This window comes from Myotis davidii, unplaced genomic scaffold (assembly GCF_000327345.1).
Source record: "Myotis davidii unplaced genomic scaffold, ASM32734v1 scaffold394, whole genome shotgun sequence".
In the NCBI taxonomy this organism is placed as follows: domain Eukaryota; kingdom Metazoa; phylum Chordata; class Mammalia; order Chiroptera; family Vespertilionidae; genus Myotis; species Myotis davidii.
The window spans coordinates 3,668,029-3,690,675 of NW_006287548.1; the positions used below are offsets into that span (position 1 = coordinate 3,668,029).

Below are 22,647 nucleotides of genomic sequence, written 5' to 3' on the forward strand. Positions count from 1 at the left end.
TGGTGAGCCCCAATTTCATTGGTACAAATTGAATATAATTAAAGCATAGTGATTAATCACAAAAATAATATGTAATTATATATGTGTTTTCCGATGTTCTTAGGTGACCCCTGTGAAAGGGTCGTTCGACCCCCAAAGGGGTCGCGACCCACAGGTTGAGAACTGCTTTAAGCAATAAAATATGTATTTTAAATAAAAGTGGGATCAGGAGAGCGGCCACCTGCCTGTTCCGGGGGTGCAAGGTGCCTGGGGGACTTGGCAAGTGAGGAGGAGGAGGAGAAGTTCTCCAAACACAAGCGGGTTCGGCCCAGGATCCCGTTATAGCTGAACGCCCTCTGGTGAACGATTCTGCAAACTGTGCATAACGGTTTTCCCATTCATTGGTTTCTCATCCACCTGGGAGCTGCCTATGGATGGCCGTGGTTGCTATTATTATTTTGTATTTAAAAAATGTATTTTATTGATGTTTTACAGAGAAGGGAGAGGGATAGAGAGTTAGAAACATCGATGAGAGAGAAACATCGATCAGCTGCCTCCTGCACACCCCCTACTGGGGATGTGCCTGAATCAAGGTACATGCCCTTGACTGGAATCGAACTTGGGACCCTTTCAGTCCGCAGGCCGACACTCTATCCACTAAGCCAAACCAGTTAGTGCGAGAATATAAATTTTTATGAACTTAACTGAAGAGTTGGATAAAAGGGTAATTATTGTTGTAGCTTCTTGAAATAGGCAAATTTGAAAACCTAAATATGGCCCTAGCTGGTTTGGCTTAGTGGATAGAGCGTCAGCCTGCAGACTGAAGGGTTCAGGTTTCAATTCAGGTCAAGGGCACATGCCTGGGGTTGTGGGCTTGACCCCCAGGGGGGGCATACAGGAAGCAGCCAATCAATGATTCTCTCTCATCATTGATGTTTCTATCTCTCCCTCTTCCTTCCTTTCTAAAAATCAATAAAAATATTTTTTTAAAAAAGAGGGAACAAAGTATCAGAAAATTAATTTGCAAACAACTAGATTAGTCCTCAAGGGTTTAGAGTTTTAATAATTACTTCAACATATGTTATCTTGTTTAATGCTTATTATAATCCTGTGAGGAACGAAGGCCATTCCCTCTGTTTGCAGCTGAGTGAACTAACGCTCACAGAAGATGAAGGACTTGATGTAACCAGTGGAGGGGTAGTCCATGGACCACATTTTGAGAACCAGGTAAAACTGAACAAGATTTATAGTGGCCAGAGAGAAAAATGACTAATTAGGAAGGACTTCTAACTGTCCAAAGATGGAAGGCTTATGGTTTTAACCTCTATCTTCAATAGAGATCTTCCCCACAAGCTTCACAGTCAAATATCAGATCAATTCTTCCATCTTCCACCACCACCCCCACCATCCAAAAGTTTCTCCTTCTTGTGTTCTCTGGTTCAGTTGATAGCAGAGTCTACCATTTGTTACCCAAAGATGAAATATATGGATCATCTTTGATTCCTCTCACCTCCTTCAACCAATCATTTATAAAGCCCTTACTGGTCTGCCTCCTGAATTTTTATTAAATTGCTTCTCTCATTCCCATCCCTACCACATCTAGTACCTTCTTTCTGCCTTTATCATCTCACTTTAACTACTATTTAGGTTTTCTCAATTGGTCTCCTAGCCTCCACTTTTTTCTTCCTGTGACATAAATATTTTTCACATTGCCCAAAGAGATCTATCTAAAATGCAAACCTCACCATGATCAGGAGTTCAAAACCCTTCAATTGCCTTTCCCAAGCTCCTCAGGATAAAGTGCAAGTTCTTTAATATGACATGTATAAGAGTTTCATGACTAGCATATTCAGCTCCTGCCTGCCTCTATTATTTCATCTCCTCATTTCCTACATTTTAGAGTAAAACACATCTCCAGTAGTACTGACTGCTTGTCATCCCTCTCTGTCATGTACAGATCATGCTGTTTCTCTGCTTTGCCAGTGCTAGCCTCTCTGCCTGGAATTCTGTGCTTATAGTAACATGCCTAACATGTGTTCTTTGTTGGAAATTTATATTCTTCCCTGGTAGCCTCCTCTCTTGGTGGGATGGGATCACTCTCAATGTGTTTATTTTTATCTTTGCAAACCTCATTATTTCACTGAGGTATATTTATTTGTGTCCTTTTCCCCATTTCTTCACACACATTCCCCAATCTATATCTTTCTCATTTTTGGAGTTTCAGATCTAACATTGTTCTCAGCATATAAGTCCCCAGTAACTGTTCACCAAATGATCAAATAAAATTCCTACCCCAAATTCGTGCTAGCATAGGAATAGTTAAGCACCATGTGATAGACATATGGCATAAGAGCCCTTTGTACCTATATATTGACTCATTAATAGTGCCTTCTTTTGTGCCTCAAGGAAAAAATGGTTTCTCTTATATTTTCTAAACTCTGCTCCTTTATTCCTTCAAGAGGAAAATAAATCCTTAAAATATCAACTATTAGCAGTTTAGTGATTTATTTGGGGGGTGGTAGAAATTTTTACCTTAATACTTTTCTTTTACCTTAATACTTTCTCATTAATGAAAGGCATACAATTAATTAGTTTAAGATAAAACTATGCTGTGTATTATAAAATGTGCATTTGTTATAGACTTAGTAGCTAAGTTTTGCCCAAACTTGAGAGCAATTATATTTCAGAACATGATTTATTTAATACATGTTACTAAGAAGACTTTTATGTTTAGGTCTAGCATATTGCTTGACTTTCAGTAAATTACTTAATCTCTTTGAGGGATTGGCTTTTCTCTTTCTAAAATGGATATAATCCTGATTACCCAGGCTTGATATTTTTGAAGAGCAAAATGAGAAATTGGGTATGAAAGCAGGTGGGAAAATGTAGCGTTCCATACAAATAAAGTAGTATTTAGTTTTCAAAGGAAGTCTGTTATATTTTGTTATTACATTAAAATAGTATTTTGATTTTTGTCATTTGGGAGGAGTTGAAAAATGGGGACGGGGAGGTATTTGAAGTCTTTTTACTTTTTAAGAATATTAAATGTAATCATTAGTTTCTTTCACACCAATGAAAGACTTACCTAGCAAAAAGGTCATCATTTTGCTGCTAAATTTTGCTTTATATTCAACATAAGTACTCCCAAGAAGGTATCTGTGATGGTAATTTTTTTCCATGTTCAACACAATAGGTATCTATGCCAGCAGCTCATGCAACATCATCTGCTCCCACCGTAACATTAGTACAGCTGCCCAATGGGCAGACAGTTCAAGTCCATGGAGTTATTCAGGCGGCCCAGCCATCAGTTATTCAGTCTCCACAAGTCCAGACAGTTCAGGTATGTGTATAAAAAGTTCTGCATCTATTTTTATAACTGTGGTTTATAGTCATATCTCTATTCTTTCATTAGTTATGAAAATAGGGGCATTATGTAGTTCAGAGTTTATTTTATTTTACAATAAATGAATATGCTGCATCTGTATAGTCACTTTTATAGGAATGCATATACCCAAGAACAGACTTAGAAGAAAAAGATTTTCTATAGATTTTCTATAGAAGAAAGAGAATTGATTGGGGGAAATCTTTAATAAGTACATGGGATAAAATGAAAATGTTTGGGAGAGACTGTAAGGCTCATGTACCTCAATTAAGGAAACTTAAGAAATAAAACTAATATCTTTGTAACTATTTTCTAAACATGCAACTAAAAAAATAAACCCTTGCCAAAAATTAACTAATAACCTTACCTAAGATATTATTGAATTTAGAGATTACATAAAGCATTTGTAATATGAGCTATGTTTAGGGTTCTAAGTTACAGAATATAACTTTGAAATAATGATATTTCAGAAAGGGCACCTTAAGAGTCAGGGATTATACTACACATTATCTCATTCTTTAGAGAGATTGTTCCTTTGAGTTGGATCCAAAGGAATTAGAGGCACGTAGACCTCTGAAGGTGACTACTCAATTGTAGGTAAAACCTAGAGCAGTATACATCTTTGCGGTGAGCTTATTGAAAAAGAAAAAGAAAACTTGAACGTTCATTCAAGTAGGCCATAACCCCAGCCTCCCATTTCATATTTTTGCTTCACAGTCTTCCTGTAAGGACTTAAAAAGACTTTTCTCCGGAACTCAGGTGAGTCCTAGGTCCTAGATTTGGAGAGAACTATTTTTAGAAAGGAAGGTGAGAAATTTTTCTTTATGTCTTTGTCCTTCTCTATAACATGGGATTCAGGTTTGAATAAAAATCTTAGAGATCTTCTAAGTCTAGGCCAAACTTGTTACTTATCCAGCTCTTAGTCTGTGGCTTAATTTCCCTATCTGTCTTTTCTTCCTTCCTCTAAATTGTAGCCCAGCATTGCTTTCAAAGGAAGGAAGGTCATATTATCTCCTGAGGTAACCAACTTATAATTTTTAATTAGGGATAATTGCTAAAATATTGTTCCATGTGATGAACCAGGTATGCCTTTTCTTTTTTTTAATCCTCACTGAGGATATTTTTTCCATTGATTTTCAGACAGAGACCAGGTATACCTTTCACCAGGTGATCCCAGTTGAGCAAGTTTTAACTCCTTTCTGTTAGACTGCTTCGTATTCCCATCTCCTACCCACTTCCTATTAAAAAAATAAAAGATCAGACCAAACAATTTTCTATTTTTCTTCAGTCATTTATTGTTTGGTGTAGCTTTGATTCCTCATTACCATCCTCGTTGTCTTCTGTGGGTGAGCCTTGCATTTTCCTTGGGCATGGTAGCCAGACTGATGGGTATTCGTAGAGGGGAGAAGTGTCTCCTTTGTCCTGGGAGCATTCTGTTAACGTTGAAAGGACTTGTTAGATCTTGTCTGCCATATTATTCTTTTGTGTATTGAGCTGCTGTTACCTCCCGCTTCATTATGTCCTTGTGCTTTTGGCTTGCTTGAACACTTAGTGGGGGGGAAAGGATGTTTTCATGTGAAATCATTAAATTGTAGGAATTTCCATACTGAAAGATACCTGGAAGGGAATTTTTTACCAAATAGGAGTCAGTATTGCCCAGTTAAAAATGGAAGAATTTGATATTTCTGTGGAATCATAGTGGATGGGTTATAGTCTCTTATACTTTGCCTCCGTTTTTATTTCATTAATGTTACCTTACATTCGCTATCCTATGCCATTACTAATTCCCTATTCATAGCTTCTTCTTGATAATAGTGGAAAGATTCTAAAGCTCACATTAATCTTTACTTTTTCTGTTTCACTTAATAGTAGGAGGTCTTTCTATAAAGAACACCAAAAAATTACCAAAATTATAGCCACAAAATTTGTTAAGATTACAATTTTTGGTAATACTATGTGATATTTGTTTTTTCTTATTTTTAATCTTTACTTTGTGACAACAATAATAATAATGTGGACCTGGGGTTCATAGGGCCATTAACTCTAGAAATGGGTTCATCTTTTCAAGAACACATTTTTTCTATTAAGGTGAGTTATGGCTATAATTGAAAGCCTGAATTCTATAAACAGAGACATAAGTAACAGTATTTTTTAAAAAGGGCCTAAACCATGGAGAATCTATTACATTTTAATGGTCACTTCAGCTGGTTAACAGTGACTAGTATTAATAACTAGGAAGTAGTTTACATCAAAAAGGTGATCTCCAACAGAAGAGAAGGGGTTTCTCAAACTTCTAGATGGGAGAATAGTATTATTCTAGAACAGCATTTCCAAAATATACAAGGCACATTTATCAGGTGTGAGAATAACATATTAGGACTTCTGTTTATATTTTTTAATCTAAGAATATCAGAAACTAAGCTGTAGTAATATTCCATTTATTACTTGACATTGGTACCCTAACTCTATCTTATGTATACGTTAAGAGTCAAATCTCACATATTATGTGAGTGACATAAATGTATAGAAATTAACAGTGGCGTCCTCACTTTTTATTTGTTGGTTTTGGATGCATTTTTAATACAGTGTAATTTAAACATGTCAGGAGATTTATGGATTACCTTAAATTACATTCATTCCTTCAACAAATTTTTATTGATCAGATGTTATGTGCCAGTCACTGTTCTAGGTGCTTTGAAAGACAGCAGTGAACAAATAATACTTCCCTATTCTCATGAAGATCACATTTGAGCGAAGAGAAACAATGAAAAAATAAAATATGTCAGGTGAGGATAAGTACTGGGAAGATGATTAAAGCAAGTGAAAGTGATGGAGAATGGTTGGAGAGAAGGGTGTTCTGTTTGATGTCGGGTGGTCAGGGAACATGGTAAGCAGAAGGCAGTGAAGGAGGCTAGCCCATCTATATACTGTATATAAAAGGCTAATATGCAAAGTGTCCCCTCGGGAATTCCATTGGGAGACCGGGAGTTTGATCACTCCCTATAAAGTGCACTGACCACAACAAGGGAGGAGGGGCACCGCGGAACAAAGGAAGGCCCTGGCCAGCAGCCAGAAGGAAGGCCCTGATCGGCCCTGATTGCTGGCCGGGCCTACAGATCCTACCCATGCACCAATTTCGTGCACCAGGCCTCTAGTACAATAATAAAAGGAAGTCCAGAGGCTGAGAAGTGAGAGTATGGAATAGTGAGGAATAGTGAGAAGATGTAACTCAAATAGAGTGAGCAAGGGGGAGAGTAGTTGGAGATGGAATTTTTGATAGAATCTTTACAATACTGTGTAATGTCATGGGAGCAATGATAAAAATCTTTTGTGCAACATAGAGGTTTAGTGGTTATATAGCAAAGTGTGTAAGAGTTATCTAATGAAAGGATGAATTGTTTGTTTTTTTACATAAGATACGTGTTCTGAAGATTCTGGTATTTTTAATGATGGCAAGCAAGGATGTGTAAGGGACATATTACCTAATATATTTTTGGAAAGAAAATCTCTTATCCTTTCTGGGAGAAAGTGACATATTAATGCATGAGAGAGGAACTAGTTTTTGAAAGAAACTTGTGCTGTGGTGAGAGCATTTTGAAAATAAAAGTTTGGAAATATTTTCATACCTTTTTTTAAAACTGCAAACAATAAAAATATACTGCAAAAACTGTAAATTTGGCACCTAAAAAGTCAAATCTATATACTTTTAAAACCTGGAAATAGAATTTTTCAAACTTTTTAGAAGTCCTCTAGAGTTTCAGTGGGTGTTGAACTTATTGGTTAAAATATGAAACCATAATACCTTTTATTAGCATATAGTAACTGAGAACCAGGGAAATGAAAATATACTAGATAAATCTCATCAAAAGTTTGTATAACTGGTAGATTGTTTTATTAAGTAAGCCCAGCCAAAAATTCACCTGTTTATATCTATATCTCAAGAGGTCTCTTTTTTTCAACAGTAGCAGATTTTAAATCATATTTCAAAAGCCCAAGCTTATAATCATATTTTTGAGTCACCGTTATAAAGTATTAAATGATTTTTGACAAAGCACATTAAAGCAAATTATTCACTATTAAAAATGAAATGATTTAAGAAATTTACAGATACATTTTAATATTTATACTTGCTCTCTTTAAAATATTGTTTTATATGTAAAATAACACTTGTAATTTACAAATAAGAAATATATGCTTATGTAAATTATATGCTTATGCAAATTTTTCTTATTTATAACGGAGATCTGCAAATCAGAAGTGCTTAGAAGTTATTGTTCTAGATTTTTATTAAACATCTTGATCCACTGAGTAAAAATCTGCCTAAGCCATGAGTGTGAACTATCCCAGGAAAACTACTTCAGTTTCCAGGGGACTATATATAGTTTGAGAAAGCATCTAATATTATCAGTGCTTTGATTTTTCACTGATATTTTATTTTGAAATTTCAAAAAAACATCAAAATAGGAAGTTTTCCCCTCCATATAAATAGGAGGTATCGGTTTTTAACAAAGTAAAAGAGAGTTGAGAAATACAGATCTAAAACTTTACATCTACAAGTAATAGTTTGGCTTTTGAAAATGTATTGACTTATAAGCAGCAAAGGTTAAAGACTTATTTAAGGAGCTCCAGAAGGGGTTTATAAGTGAGGTGATAGAGCAGCCTTGGGCAAACTACGGCCTGCGGGCCGAATCCGGCCCGTTTGAAATGAATAAAACTATTGAAAAAAAAGACCGTACCCTTTTATGTAATGATGTTTACTTTGAATTTATATTAGTTCACACAAACACTCCAGCTTTTGTTCCGGCCCTCCGGTCCAGTTTAAGAACCCATTGTGGCCCTCGAGTCAAAAAGTTTGCCCACCCCTGTGATAGAGGGTGAGGCTCAGAGGAAGTGGTCTATCATTGGAATGAAGTAGTCTATGATACTTAAAATTAGGATGTAATTTTTTATGTTATTTTAATAGACTATTAAATATATTATACTATAATTACTAATTTTTATGAATAAAAAGGATTTTTTTAAATATTTTTATTTTTAGAGAAAGGGGAAGGGAGAGGAAGAGAGAGAAAAAATCTACGTGAGTGCAGAACATCAATCGGCTGCTTCCTGCATGTCCCACAACCTGGGCATGTGTCCTGACTGGGAATTGAACCTAGAGGTTCATGGGACGATGCCCAAACAACTGAGCTACACCAGCCAGGGTACATAAAAAGGACTTTTTGACATGATTTTTATTAGTCTCAGAAATGTGGGTCCACTGTGTTTTTGTTTTTGTTGGGTTGCTTTTTTATTTTAGGTAGATAATCCATAGGAATTGGCCTCATAGTTCTAAGTAATTACAATATGGTAAGTTAATTCCTTTTGTCTGAATTGACAAAATCTTTTAGATCAGAGGAAGAGTTGTTTTTTCCCTCCTACTAAGAGCAATAGATCCACTGAGTTTAAAAAAATTAAAGGCTACATACAAAAAGCAACATTAATTTATTTCATTTTGAAACTGTCACATGGGTGGTTTATGTAACATGTTTTGAAGTTGTTTTCAACCTGGGAGAGAGTGCCTAAGTCACTGTATATCCTTAAAAGAAGGTTGTAAGGATGAGAGTCAAACAAGGCAAAAAGAATAATAGAGGAACTAAGATTCTGAGAAATTTTAATGAAGATAAACACTTTTGATACAAAATACTGTCCACTATGAGTTCTGTCTTCTTATTCCTTGAAAATCTGACCACTTTTTAAGGCCTTTTCACAGCTCCTTATCTGCTCTACCTCTGTGAGAAAGTCTGTGCAGACTACACTGAGTGGCTAGTTACAGCAGCTACAGATTAGTGAGAAATTGTTCTAGGTGCTCCTTTGGCAGTAACTGTAGTGTTACTACTCTGCAGAGAATCACAGAGTAAATTCAGTTTTGCTCATCTTTTTTTATCTGTCATTTCTGGATTCCTTAAATGTTCCTGTTATATTTTTGGTCTTAAAGACTATTCTTATATTTTAAAGTGAGTGCATATCACAAAGCCCTGTCAAAATGAGTGTCTGCACTCTAACTCTTAGGCTCAGACCATGTACATCAAGCATGTCAAATTTGCGGCACACAACGAATATTTTTGCAGCCTAGCCAATATAACGGTAGTTAAGAAACGTTTTAATAAAAATTTCATAACTTAATTTTTCAATATCCTGTTATACATAATTGTTAGTAATGAATTACAACGTTCGCTAATGACTGGTTACTATAATCGTGTTGCATTCATTTCCCTTACGCACCTTACGCGCAGGCGCATCATTTCTCTCCACTAATACTAGCAGTGTATATTTTAGCAGCCAATTGCCACGTCATTAGTCTTGGACTGATATGCTTGGTGTGCACAACAGGAAATATTTTGCTTCCGGAGAACAAGAAAAATAGGTTTATTTGCATTATGCTTATTAATTTGTGTAGTTATTCAGTGGTAAGTTAATGTTCAAGAAAAAATATTAACTTTTATTAAAATGTTCTATTTTGTGTTAACGATGACTCATTTATTTCAGCCCTTTGTATTCAGCATGTCTCTATCGAAATAAACCTACATTTCTATGAAAATTGAAGCTTTTGTTTTTTTGCGGCCCATATAAACTTAAACCTTGTTTATTTGGCCCATGTTAGCCTTTGACTTTGACATGCTTGATGTACATAGTACCTTTGGGATTTCTCTGGTTCCTCTGAATATGTTTTTTCTTATTGTTATTGCCATACATTTTGACCGGGAGCTAACCCACATAGACACTTTCGCCCTGTTTAAATCTAAATCTCACTCTGACAGCATCGTGCACACCCAGTTCAGGAGAGCGTAGGAGGCTCCTGTTGGAGGAGACTAGGGAAACTTGGCAGTATAAATCTGACAGAAAGCTTGCCTAGGTGAATGAACTTCTAGTCTGAAAATGGTCTAAAAACACGTCTGGGTTGCTGCTTCTGAAAAAACTGGTTTGAGATTGGAACCAATAGGATTTTGGTGCCCGTAAGGATGTCTAAAACTGAGGTGCCAAGTACTGACAGTGACACCACTACGTCCTAGCTTTGTGGCTCAGTGAATTACTTAACTTCTTTGTGCCTCAGTTTTCCTGTCTATAAAATACATATAATAATCACAGTTACCCAGCATCTAATGTTACTATTTTAGTGAGTATTAAATAACATAATATATATAGTTAGCAGAGCACTTGGCATATAGTAAGAAATACTAGTTGCTCCTTTTATTATTATCTCATGTAAAATCTTTATTCAACTTCATTACTTTTCAGTTCAGGGATACTTTCCAGAAATGCACAGGTCTTTGAGTGTTTGCTTACTAAAAATTGTAGATTACCAATTTTGAACCATATCTATATGTAACAGCTTTTTCCTAACTTACTAGAAACTACCATCTGGAATGTATTGGGGTATCACCAATCTTATTTGTACCCTTGTAAATATATTTATAAGTGTTTTCACAGTAGTTAAGGAAAGTATTTGTATAGTCACTGTATAGACTTATATGACCAAATATTTAGTCATTTTTTTCTTACCTTCATGTCAGACACTTTATTTTACTTGGTAAACTTTTTCTAACAACTGTAAGAAAACAACTGACAGGGACTATTGATGCATTCAGGATTGATTACAAGAAGTCCTGAAAGATTAAGCTGAAATTGGATATCACAGAAGTATGGTTTTGACAAATTTTTTAGGTCCTCTGACTTCTATAGAATAAGTAAATGGGAGGGGAAAGTGATCCGTGTAGGTCTCTCATAAAAAGGGATTTTGTTAATCTACTGAAGCATGTATATGGTTTATGTATGTCCTTTTGTATTTGACTTTTTCTTAAAATTCATAAATATTTTATGGGAATGAAATTTGATTATCAAGATAAAGTTCTTTATTTTCAGATTTCAACTATTGCAGAAAGTGAAGATTCACAGGAGTCAGTGGACAGTGTAACTGATTCCCAAAAACGAAGAGAGATTCTTTCAAGGAGGCCTTCCTACAGGTATGGAATTTAATAGTCAAAAGAAGTTAAAATCAGAGATGTCGGGAAAACAATTAGCTGCTCAGCTCAGGACCCAGTAGCTTACTTTTCTTCATCTTTAGTAAAATAACTTGGAAGCTTATCATGCAGAGTGAGAGCACTTCTTACTCTGAACAGTGCTTGATAAACACTGATATTTTTTTTTCCTGCTTCTGTTTTTGTAGATTATGCTGGCTACTGCTTTTCTGTTTAAAGGTGTGAAATACACTTAAGGTTATAGTATTTTCTAGTTACATGCCAGTTCTGACACTGTACTATTCATCTACTTAGCAACACGTTTGCCAACCATTTTCTTGTGTGATGGTACTTGGCAGATAACTGTTAATAGTTGTTTTAGGGTGATGCTTTGCTGATATCCCCTAATTTTAGGGGCACCTTATTGTAGTTTTAATATTCAGCTAGAGAAGTTGCCTGGTCCATGCTTTGCCTCCAAAGATGAACCAAACCATTTTTTTTATATTTAGATATTGGCTTCTTATTCAATATCTCCAGGAAAATTAATTCTTCATAAGCTTACTTTAGAGTTTAATAAAGTTCAACCCTAACTGGTTTGACTCTTCAGTGGCTAGAGCGTCAGCATTTATAGAATTTCCAGAGGGGAAATTTGGAGAAAGGAAATTAAAGAGAATAGAATATTTTATACAATACTAGTAAAGGTAATTACATAGATAAATATAAAAGCCAGGATTATTATAGTTTTGCCTTGTAATTTCTCTTTTTTTCTATATAATTTGAAAGACAAATACATACAACAATAATTATAAATCTGTCAATGAGCATACAATAAAGATGTGATAGAAAAAACATAAAAGGACAGAGTTTGGGTAGACTGTTAAAAGCTAAGTGACTAGTGCAGACTGATTTGTTGGAAATTTAAGATGTCAAAAATTACTTGGGTTAAGGTTTTTTCATCTCTTCTGTCATTATGTTATTAATTTGAAATACGAGAAAATTCATTTGTTTTTGTTTATATTCCATTTTTAGAATTTCCCCATCCTTGTTGATATTATTTTCTTTCGTTTTGAATATGTGAAACATTAGCATGATTCTGAAAGTTAGAATTGTACCAAAAATATATACATATACTCAGAAGTGTCCCTGCTCACTCATTTCTTCTATACTTTTTTACTTTTTTCCCAACTATCTTCAGTAGATACTAATCTCATCAAACTGTTTACCATCTCTCTCTTTTTCTTTTTTTCTTGAACAGACAAGGAGATACATTTTTATTTTCATATACTAAAGGTACCATGTGTATCCATTATTGGGATGAACCATATTTATTCAACCATTCTCCTATGTGTGGGCATATAGACTGTTTCTAGTATATGCTGTTACAAACAGTACTACCATGAATACCCTTAATATTTTCATGCTGTTGGAAGTATATCTTAAGGGTAAATTCCTAGGAGAATGCTGTGTAACCATAGTTTTGTTAGATGTTACCAAATTCCTTCCATAATAGTTATTCTGATTTTATACTCCCAACATTAGTGTATGAGTGTCGGTTTTCTCACAGCTTTGATCTTTTCCCCCCCATCAATGTTTAAGAGTTCTTTATATATCAGGGATATTGGCCCTTTTGTATGTAATATATATAAACATTTTCTCCTAGTATTGATGATATCTCTTGACTTAATTTTTTATATTCTTTGCCACACAAAATGATTTTTTAATTAATTTCATTAATTATTTTTATTAATCTCTTCTTTACTTGCAACTGGATTTTTTAATCACAGTGTTTACATTCAGGTTTAAGAAAAATTCATCTGGCCCTAGCTGGTTTCGTTCAGTGAATAGAGTGTCGGCCTGCGGATTGAATGGTCCATTCCAGTTAAGGGCACATGCCCAGGTTGCGGGCTCAATCACCAGTGTGGGGCATGCAGGAGGCAGCTGATCCATGATTCTCATCATGATTCTCTCTCATCATTGATGTTTCTATCTCTCCCTTCCTCTCTGAAATTAAAAATATATATATTTAAAAAAAAGAAAGAAAAATTCATCTTTATTTATCTGGTCCTGGTATGGTTTCATTTTGACATATAAATCCCTGATCCTTTTTTAGTTTATTCTTATAAATTTTTATATTTTAAACTTTAGTCCTATGCACTAACAGCTTCTTCCCAGTTTTCTGATCTTTTCCTATTACTGTTTTTAGCTAGTAAATGTCACTTTTATTTTAATTAATATAATTCTCTTTTTCTAGGAAAATTTTGAATGACTTATCTTCTGATGCACCAGGAGTGCCAAGAATTGAAGAAGAGAAGTCTGAAGAGGAGACTTCAGCACCCGCCATCACCACTGTAACGGTGCCAACACCGATTTACCAAACTAGCAGTGGACAGTATAGTGAGTAACAGATATTTCTGTTTTGGCAAGTGAGATGAAAAACTAATGTCTGCGTTCTCCTTTAAGGAATTATAAAAATGCCAACTCTTTTCTCAGTCTCGCTGTCATTATTATATTTCCTTTACTGTTCAATATGCAAAGTTCTATAACGGCAGTATTTTCTTTTCTTCAGGGTTTTAATTTGGATTGCTCAAGTATGTAAGCCCTTTAGATGGCCTATGTTTTATGCTGATGCATAGAGAGTCTTAGAAGTTTTTTGAACCACTACTTCAGGTTTTTAATTTTTTAAAAAAATATATTTTTATTGACTTCAGAGAGAAAGAAAGAGGGAGAGATAGAAACATCAATGATGAGAGAGATTCACTGATCAACTGCCTCCTGCATCCCCCCTACAGGGGATCGAGCCCACAACCTAGGCTTGTTCCATGAATGGAATCGAACCAAACTGTGACCTGGTTCATAGGTTGGTACTCAACCACTGAGCCACCGCAACAGGGCTATTATTCCTTTTAATATGAAAGGTAGTGTTGTGAATTATAATAATGAAAGCATTAGGACTGCTGAATTACATCCTTTTTGGCTTATAGGAAAGCAAAGATGTCTTTTGCAAAATTCAAAGTTTCCATTTCTGTTATAATACCTATCTTTCACCTAAATCTGTTATAAAGTACTTTTGAGTTCTGCTTTTGTTTGATCAAAGGCATTTGTGTGAGTGGTACTTTTTGTTCTCTTTTCCTAATATCTTTTTGTCTCCCAAAGTGCCTCATATTCATGATATTTTCCTTTTGATTTGTTCATTAACTTCAGTACTGCCCATTGTTTTCTCCCATCCCTTCCTTAATTATAAAGTAAATGTACACCTTGAAACTCCTTTCCTGCATTAGTTTTCTAATGCCCTGGGGAAGCCTATGTCAGGAATATGTATAAAAGTTTGACTCCCAAGTTAATAGTTTTCCAGTTATAACTCAAACTTGGTTTGCATTTCAGCTGGATTAACAACAAATTTGCAAGTAGCAGACTTTTTAGCTCTCTCAAAGCTGAAACTTTTCATAGTAAGTAGAAGGAAGGCATTTTTTACTAAGCTTCTTGTCCACTCTGTAAATTTAATAGAATTCAGTTATCTTTTTCCTCCTCAAGTTCTTCGTTGGCAGAGATAAACAGGTACTATCTAAGTACATGTACATGTGTATTTTTTAACCTTATAACCAGATAATTTGTGTTACTGAAGATGTGTGTTCTAAGACATAGATACATGACCTTTATTTTTCTCCTGCTTGAGCACGCCTCGGGGAGATAGCATGCTCCTGTTAGTGACAGTGATGCACTTAGTGGAGCATCCGACTTGAACTCGGACGCATGCTCTTTAGGAAAGGCAGAGCAGAATCTCAAATAGCAAAGCAAAGTTCAGAAAAGTCCATGTTTACTTTGGCAAACTGCTCTCCTCCAGCAACTGAGGAGAGTACTAGTTTTAAAACGTTAATAACTTGAGATTTTAAAATCTTAATCATTATCTTTCTCTCTTATTCTGAGTGTATACACGTGGCCTTGATGGAACTGATTTAACGTTATGTTCGTGATTGTCATTAAGAACCAATGTAATGCCTCCTTATACATATACAACATTCATATATTTCTTATACAGTGGGGCCTTGACTTGCGAGTTTAATTCGTTCCGAGACCGAGCTTGTTAAGGAGCTCATTAAGGAGCTCATTAACTCGAGTTACTCTATCAACTCAATGCAGAAAATTGGCCGAGAGACAGCTGGTATCTCAAAAAACTCGTTAGTCGGGACACTTGTAAGTCAAGGCCCCACTATATAACAAATTAATGGTTGTGAAAATGCAAGTGGTATTGGTTCATCCTATATAATAAAGAGATAATATGCAAATTAACCTTCATGCCCTCACAAGATGGCTGCCTACGACCAGGCCAGCAGGGAGCAGGCTGTGTAGGGCAACCAGGTTGGCGAGGGGCGAGGGGGAGCAGTTGGGGGTGACCAGGCCAGCGCAGGGGGGGGCAGTTAGGGGTGACCAGGCAGGCAGGCGAGTGATTAGAAGCCAGCGGTCCAGGATGGTGAGAGGGATGTCCGACTGCCGGTTTAGGCCCGATCCTGCAGTCGGACATACCCCAAGGGGTCCCTGATTGGAGAAGGTGCAGGCTGGGCTGAGGGGACACACACTCGCCCCACCCCCACCCCCCCGCATGAATTTCATGCACCAGGCCTCTAGTAGTATTAATAAAAAGTAAAATTCTTTTTCATCCCTTCCCAGTAGTAAGAATTTGGTATATATTCTTTCATTCTTTTTCCTTCTATATATACAGACACATGTTATGTATTTTTATACAAGTGAGACCTACACTATTTAGACAATATATACATAGGTTTTGTGTATTTTGTCTTTAACAGCTATATCGTTTTTTATTGTGTAAGTAGAACATTTAGTTAAACAGTCTCCCACACACACATACTGATGAACATACAGAACATCTCTATTGTTTCAAATAATGCTACATGAACATTCTTTTTAATATATTTTATTGATTTTTTACAGAGAGGAAGGGAGAGGGATAGAGTTAGAAACATCGATGAGAGAGAAACATCGATCAGCTGCCTCCTGCACACCTCCCACTGGGGATGTGCCCGCAACCAAGGTACATGCCCTTGACGAATCAAACCTGGGACCTTTCAGTCTGCAGGCTGACGCTCTATCCACTGAGCCAAACCAGTCAGGGCTGAACATTCTTATATATGTAGTATTGTCTCGGTAAAGTAGCATCCAAAGAGTAGACTTGTTGAATCAAATCATATCCTTCCCAGTTGCCCTTTTCAGTGGCTGCACCAATTTTTATTCCATAAATTGGTTATGGTTTTTATTAATACGGTTACTAATTTTATTCATACTTGATTCACTGTCTCTGTTTATAACGTCTTGTTTGAAAGATTCTATTTTTAGTTAGAAAACATGTGTCTATCATCTTGAACTTGAATTTTTTGTTTCATTGAGCAAAACTATAACCCATAATGTTTTCCTGTTTATTTTGGCTACTGAGAATCTCAGCTAAGTTTATGTTTAATTACATTCTTTCTATCTAGATTTTCTGGTAAGGTTATTACATACACCTAGAGACACATCAGTCACTTGACTTCTATCTTTTTCTTCTTGTTTTAATGAACTTAGTTTTATTGAAAACTATCTAAAATCCTTTTGGAATAATCAAGAAATAATTATTATATAATAAATATTGAGAAAAACCATGTTTGGTAGTATCAGACTTCAGTTTTCAGAGTACTTCAATATACATTATCTCATTTGATTTTTACAACAATTGTACCTTAGTGGCTAGAACCAGATATTTTTATTTTTACAGAAGAGATAACAGATTCAAGTAACAGTTTAGTGATGGAAGTTGGACTAGACCCCAGATCTCCTGATGTCTAGTTTTCTACTTCTTTCTCCCACCTTGAGTTCATTGGTAGGTAGCCATGAAAGCTGTATGTGTTAAATACAATAGAATCTGCTTATTAACTCTATATGAAAAATTGTGGTTTGATTCTCTTAACCTTCTGATTCTTTCAAGTTTTCTTGCAGTATTAATTTCAGAATAGTTCTTACATATCCCTTTTTTTTTATCATTGTCAAAAATAAGTAAAACTTATAGAATTAGCTAAAGTGAATGGACTGTATTTGCCAGTATCTTAATTTCTACAGGTATCATTTGTAAACCAGATGAAAGCCATTAACTGTTATTATTTCTTGATTGAACAGTAACTAATCAATTTCCATATTCAGGCGACTCAGTATTTAGTTACTAGAGCTAGCTGACAGTTAATCCCAAGTTAATTCGTTTCTAACATACAAAAAGTAACGTGCTTAAGTCAGACATGTTGACTTATTTAGATATAAAATTGCATAACAAATTTTTATGTAATAATGTAACTTTTAGTCACTTTTTGGAAAACTTGAACTCAAACAAGGAGAGTATCTAGAAAAGGATCCAACTATCTGTCTCAATGCTGGCATCTAAAGGATTGCTTCTTCCAAATAAAATAATGATCTATTTCTTTTTATTAACTTTATGCACTCTATCATAAAGGTGAATTTATCTATAATAATAAGAGCGTAATATGTTACTTAGACCAGACGAAGCTGCTGAGGCAGAGGTGGCCGCGGCCATGGCAGCAGGGTTCGAGCCCCTTGCACAAATTTCATGCATCAGGCCTCAAGTTTTTTTAATAAAGTGAAATGTCTAGTAGCATGAGCCAAAGGTGATTACTTTGTAACAGATGAATGATGTGTGGTTAATTAGTAAATAATAAATATAAATTCTATATGAGAATGTTTGGGTAAGTAACTTAGAAATAGCAGTCAAGTTTTGTTTTTTTTTCTCTAGATGATGATCTTAAGCTCTGATTTTAAAATCCATGAGAGACTCTGTGATCATTAAGTTTCATGGGACATTATGTTGTTTCATTGAGTGGACTTTTGTTATGGTTGTGCATTGCTAGCAAGTTAGAGAAAAGAATGTACTACTGAACTACCTTATTAATTACACATTAAGACAACCATTTACTGGGTGCCTATTACATGCCCATTATTGTACTAAAAATATGAAAGTAGAAAAGAAAAACCGTATTTCCTACCCTCAAGAAATTTAGTGAGACAGTAAATACTACACAGTTAGAATATTAGGTAGTTAGTGCTAGAATAAAGGAAGTATGGATCACCAAATGGTACATCCTCTAAACCAAATAACTTCAAAAGGAATTTAATATTTTCTCATTTAACTACTTTTTAAAAAATTAACAAACATTATTATAAATTATAATGTGGTTCAGAGAGTGCATTTATATTATAGAAATTGATTGTGGGTTTCCTAAGCAGAAAAGTACTTCAGTGTACCAATCCTTCTTGCCAGTGTTATTTGCTGTTATAATTTTTTCGAGTTTATGTCTCACAAGTTATTCTACTTTGAATTTAGTGTGTTGTAAAAGTCCTATATGGTATTAATTAAACTTGTAACAATAAAATTCATTGGATTTTAGTTGCCATTACCCAGGGAGGAGCAATACAACTGGCTAACAATGGTACCGATGGGGTACAGGGCCTGCAAACATTAACCATGACCAATGCAGCCGCCACTCAGCCGGGTACTACCATTCTGCAGTATGCACAGACCACTGATGGACAGCAGATCTTAGTGCCCAGCAACCAAGTTGTTGTTCAAGGTAAGTGAATTCAGATTTCACAGGTATGGTACATTCTTTGAAAGGTTGAAATTTTAAAACTCAGAAAAAGTAAGTATGATACTGTAAAATACTGTAAATGTAAATTTTTCTTCATTATAAATAAATTTTCCACTAACTCTTCCATTATTCTAATTAGACCACAATGTCATGGCATAAAAACAACTATTTTCAGTTTTAAAAATACAACTTCTATTTCTAACACCTAAAATTTGGGGATAGGAGAAACAGGGTAGGTTAAATGGAAAGACAATGAAATTGTGAGTTAGGAAAACTAGATTCTAGCTTAGATTCTGCATAGATTTGCTATGTGACCTTGAATAAGACTCAGCTTCTCTGGGCCTCATTTTTTTTCATGTGTCAAATGAGAGAGTTGTACTGATAAGAAACTGGAGATTCAAATTTTTGTTTCTCTGCTGTTTTATTCAAAAGAAATTTACATTCTCATTTCTAAGATCATCCTTTTTATATTTCTAATGAAAAGCACTGTATTCTGAAAAAGCTTATACCAGTATGTAACTCTGCTGGTCTATGTAGAAAAGTAGTAGTTAAATCCTTGATGAATTATAGAAATAGCTTTTTTTTCTGTTTAATTTTGTTATGGTTTTTTTTTCCAATTTGTTTCAGGAATCTTTATGGATAAGAGTTGATCATTTTTCTTTTAAACTATTTGAATTATTTTAATATATGGTTTATACCAGATTGGAAATTTGCATATTGAGGAAATAAAAAATGTTTCTAAAAATGTTTTTATTAATAATATGTTTTGCCTCTGTTAGGTAATGACAGTTGTGCCCCATCCCCTCATCATGGAAGACAATTTTTGAATAATTCTAAAACATCAACTAGAGAGAGTCATAATTTACTTAATTACTAAAAAATAATATTTGAAGAAGATAATACTTTGCTTGTTAATGGGAGTAAAACACCTTTTCACTTTACATGCAGGTACTCAAAAATTGTAAAGCAGGATGTCAGTGAATTTGAATTCTGAACGTCAGTTTGAAGATGGTAACATGTTTAGTATATAAATCTTTTCCACTCAAACTACACATTTTAATTGATATTAACAAATATGGATAATTTTATAAAGATCTTCAAATTCTCTCAGATAATGTTAGGTTCCTTATTCTTAGGAGGGCATATTATTAAGCTGTTTTTAGAAGCAGTTTGACCAGTAGTGATTGTATTTCTTTTCACAAGTAATAGATCATTTAGTTAGAAGAATGACTAATACATTAAACAATGTTTACAGATGATATAATTGTCATCATTTGGTATACTTTTTCATATTTAGTTTTGTGTCAATTAGAAATTTATAATAGTTGACCATAATGCTTTATTTTTTCTTCTATTTTGCTATTTGATGAAAAATCATGGTCGTTTTTATGTCGTGGCAAGAGTCTACTTGAAATTTTTTAATATGAATTTACCAATATCAAAGGAAGACATTGAGGACTTTATCTAGGAAGATGAACCAAGCTGTGCCCTGCTTACCTTTTAGACTTAAGGTTGGTAAGCATGTTAACAACAGAATAGAACTGCATTCCAATGAAATATAAATTAAAAACCCAGCAGACATAGGTTAAGACCTCTTTCCCCCAAGGGTCTATACTAATAAATACATTAATTTGGGAATTATTTCTCAGTAATTCTCAGTAATGCTGATTCTTTCACCATTTTAGTCAGAATCATCTGTTCCTTTTTCCCCCCCTTTTAATCCAAAATGTATGTTTAGATTGATGATTGCATATCTAGTTTTACCAGGCCACAGTGCTTCAGTGTCTTACATCATATTCACTGGTTTTCTTTCCAGCGGCCTCTGGAGATGTACAGACATACCAGATTCGCACAGCACCCACTAGCACCATCGCCCCTGGAGTTGTTATGGCATCCTCTCCAGCGCTTCCTACACAGCCTGCTGAAGAAGCTGCACGAAAGAGAGAGGTTCGCCTGATGAAGAACAGGTACGTATGTTGTATTTACTGAGACTGTTGTAAGTCCGCTCTGTCTTCACATTCTTCTAGATGTGTGTCTTTTATATCTGCTGACAATAGGATATTTGTGCTGAATTTTTTTCTGGTGGAATTGATGGATCTTGCTAAAACTTCTTTATTTAATAAACTGCACTTACAAAATGGCTAACAGTATTATGGATTAATCTTTGATCATAAAGTAGTTTTCTTTCATGCAGTTTCCCCATGAAAGGTGTAGTGCACAATTTGCTATATATTCATTATGCTTTAACCAACTGTCTAGTTTATTTAAAAATTGTTTGTTTTTGCCCTAGCTGGTTCGCCTCAGTGGATAGAGCATCAGCCTGGGGACTGAAGCGTCCCAGGTTCAATTCGGTCAAGGGCACATGCTTGGGTTATGGCTCGACCCCCAATAGGGAGTGTGCAGGAGGCAACTGATCAATGATTCTCTCTCATCATTGATGTTTCTAGCTATCCTTTCCCCTCCCTTCCTCTCTAAAATCAATAAAAATATATTTTTTAAAAAATTTATTTTCATGAGCAGTATATTTCAAGATCAAGAGTTTCATGTATGTTACTAAAATTAAATGTTAAATTCATTTGTAATATAGTTGCCATTACCCAGGGAGGAGCAATACAACTGGGTAACAATGGTACCGATGGGGTACAGGGCCTGCAAAAATTAAGCATGACCAATGCAGCCGCCACTCAGCCGGGTACTACAATTATGCAGTATGCACAGACCACTGTGGCTAATCTATGTCTTAATGACTATTACCTTTACTCAAAATAGTAATAGTTTAATACTGAAATATTCTTTAGAATAGATTGTCTAAGAATACCTTGTAATTGACAAGATCTTAAAATAGAATTAGTCATCAACAATAAAAATGCTACCTATCATAAAGTAAATTCATAGCTGCAAATGATTTTGTCATTAAAAAACAAAATACTTTTATTTGCTTATATGTACCTTAGGACTTTAATATTAAAAAAATGAAAATGAGGTATATAAAGATATAAGAAGTTATAAATTGGTGAAAATATGCCTCTGCTGTTCACCCCAAGAATCATCAACACTGAATAAATTGAAAGAAACACAGAGATTGAACATCAAAGATCTGCATTCAAGTCCTGCATCTATCTCTTTTACTGTGATTTTGGAAGAATATATTAACCTTTTAAACCTCAGTTTTCTGTTATAAAACAGGAACTCACAGCCCACCCAGGGTAGCATATTCCAGAATCTAACATAAATGGAATCACACAGTGTGTAGCCTTTTGGATCTGGCTTTTTTCACTTAGCAAAATACATTTAAGATCCATTAACTGTGTTGCATGAATCAATACTTGGTTTTATCTCTGATATTTCATTGTATGTATGTACTGTGGTTTACCCTGAAGTTCATATTAGTTGTTTCCAGCTTTGGAGGATTATGAATAAAGTTACTATAAATACTTACGTACACGTTTTATATGAACTTTCAACTCACTTGAGTACATATCTAGGAGTGGTCTGGCTGAGTGGAATCATAAGTATCTACACTAATAAAAGAGAAAAATGGTAATTGGCGTACGAGCTACCCTTTTCATTGGCTAATCAGGGCTATATGCAAATTATCCGTCAACTAAGATTGGCAGTTAACTGACAACTAAGATTGGCAGGTAACTGCAAA

At 34.9% G+C, this 22,647-nt stretch overlaps 2 protein-coding genes across 7 annotated transcripts in view; one reads left to right on the forward strand and one right to left on the reverse strand.

Annotated features, from left to right (window-relative positions):
- Positions 1–22,647, forward strand: part of CREB1 (cAMP responsive element binding protein 1) — a 74,756-nt gene that overhangs the window by 44,231 nt on the left and 7,878 nt on the right. For 2 of the 6 annotated variants that reach the window (XM_006759428.2, XM_015561116.1), the window contains exons 3-8: positions 3,173–3,319; positions 4,079–4,120; positions 11,261–11,361; positions 13,607–13,749; positions 18,795–18,977; positions 20,812–20,962. In XM_006759428.2, the coding sequence (XP_006759491.1) occupies positions 3,173–3,319; positions 4,079–4,120; positions 11,261–11,361; positions 13,607–13,749; positions 18,795–18,977; positions 20,812–20,962 (767 nt within the window). Of the gene's footprint in view, positions 1–3,172; positions 3,320–4,078; positions 4,121–11,260; positions 11,362–13,606; positions 13,750–14,742; positions 14,802–18,794; positions 18,978–19,943; positions 20,007–20,811; positions 20,963–21,582; positions 21,635–22,647 lie in introns of those variants that run through there. The other 4 variants (XM_015561118.1, XM_015561117.1, XM_015561119.1 and 1 more) reach the window with 4 other exon arrangements.
- The window catches only part of METTL21A (methyltransferase like 21A), a 22,511-nt gene continuing 20,699 nt past the window's right edge, over positions 20,836–22,647 (reverse strand). The window contains exon 4 of the mRNA XM_006759425.2: positions 20,836–20,925. Coding sequence (XP_006759488.1) covers positions 20,905–20,925 — 21 coding nt within the window. The 3' untranslated portion in view covers positions 20,836–20,904. The remainder of the gene's footprint in view (positions 20,926–22,647) is intronic.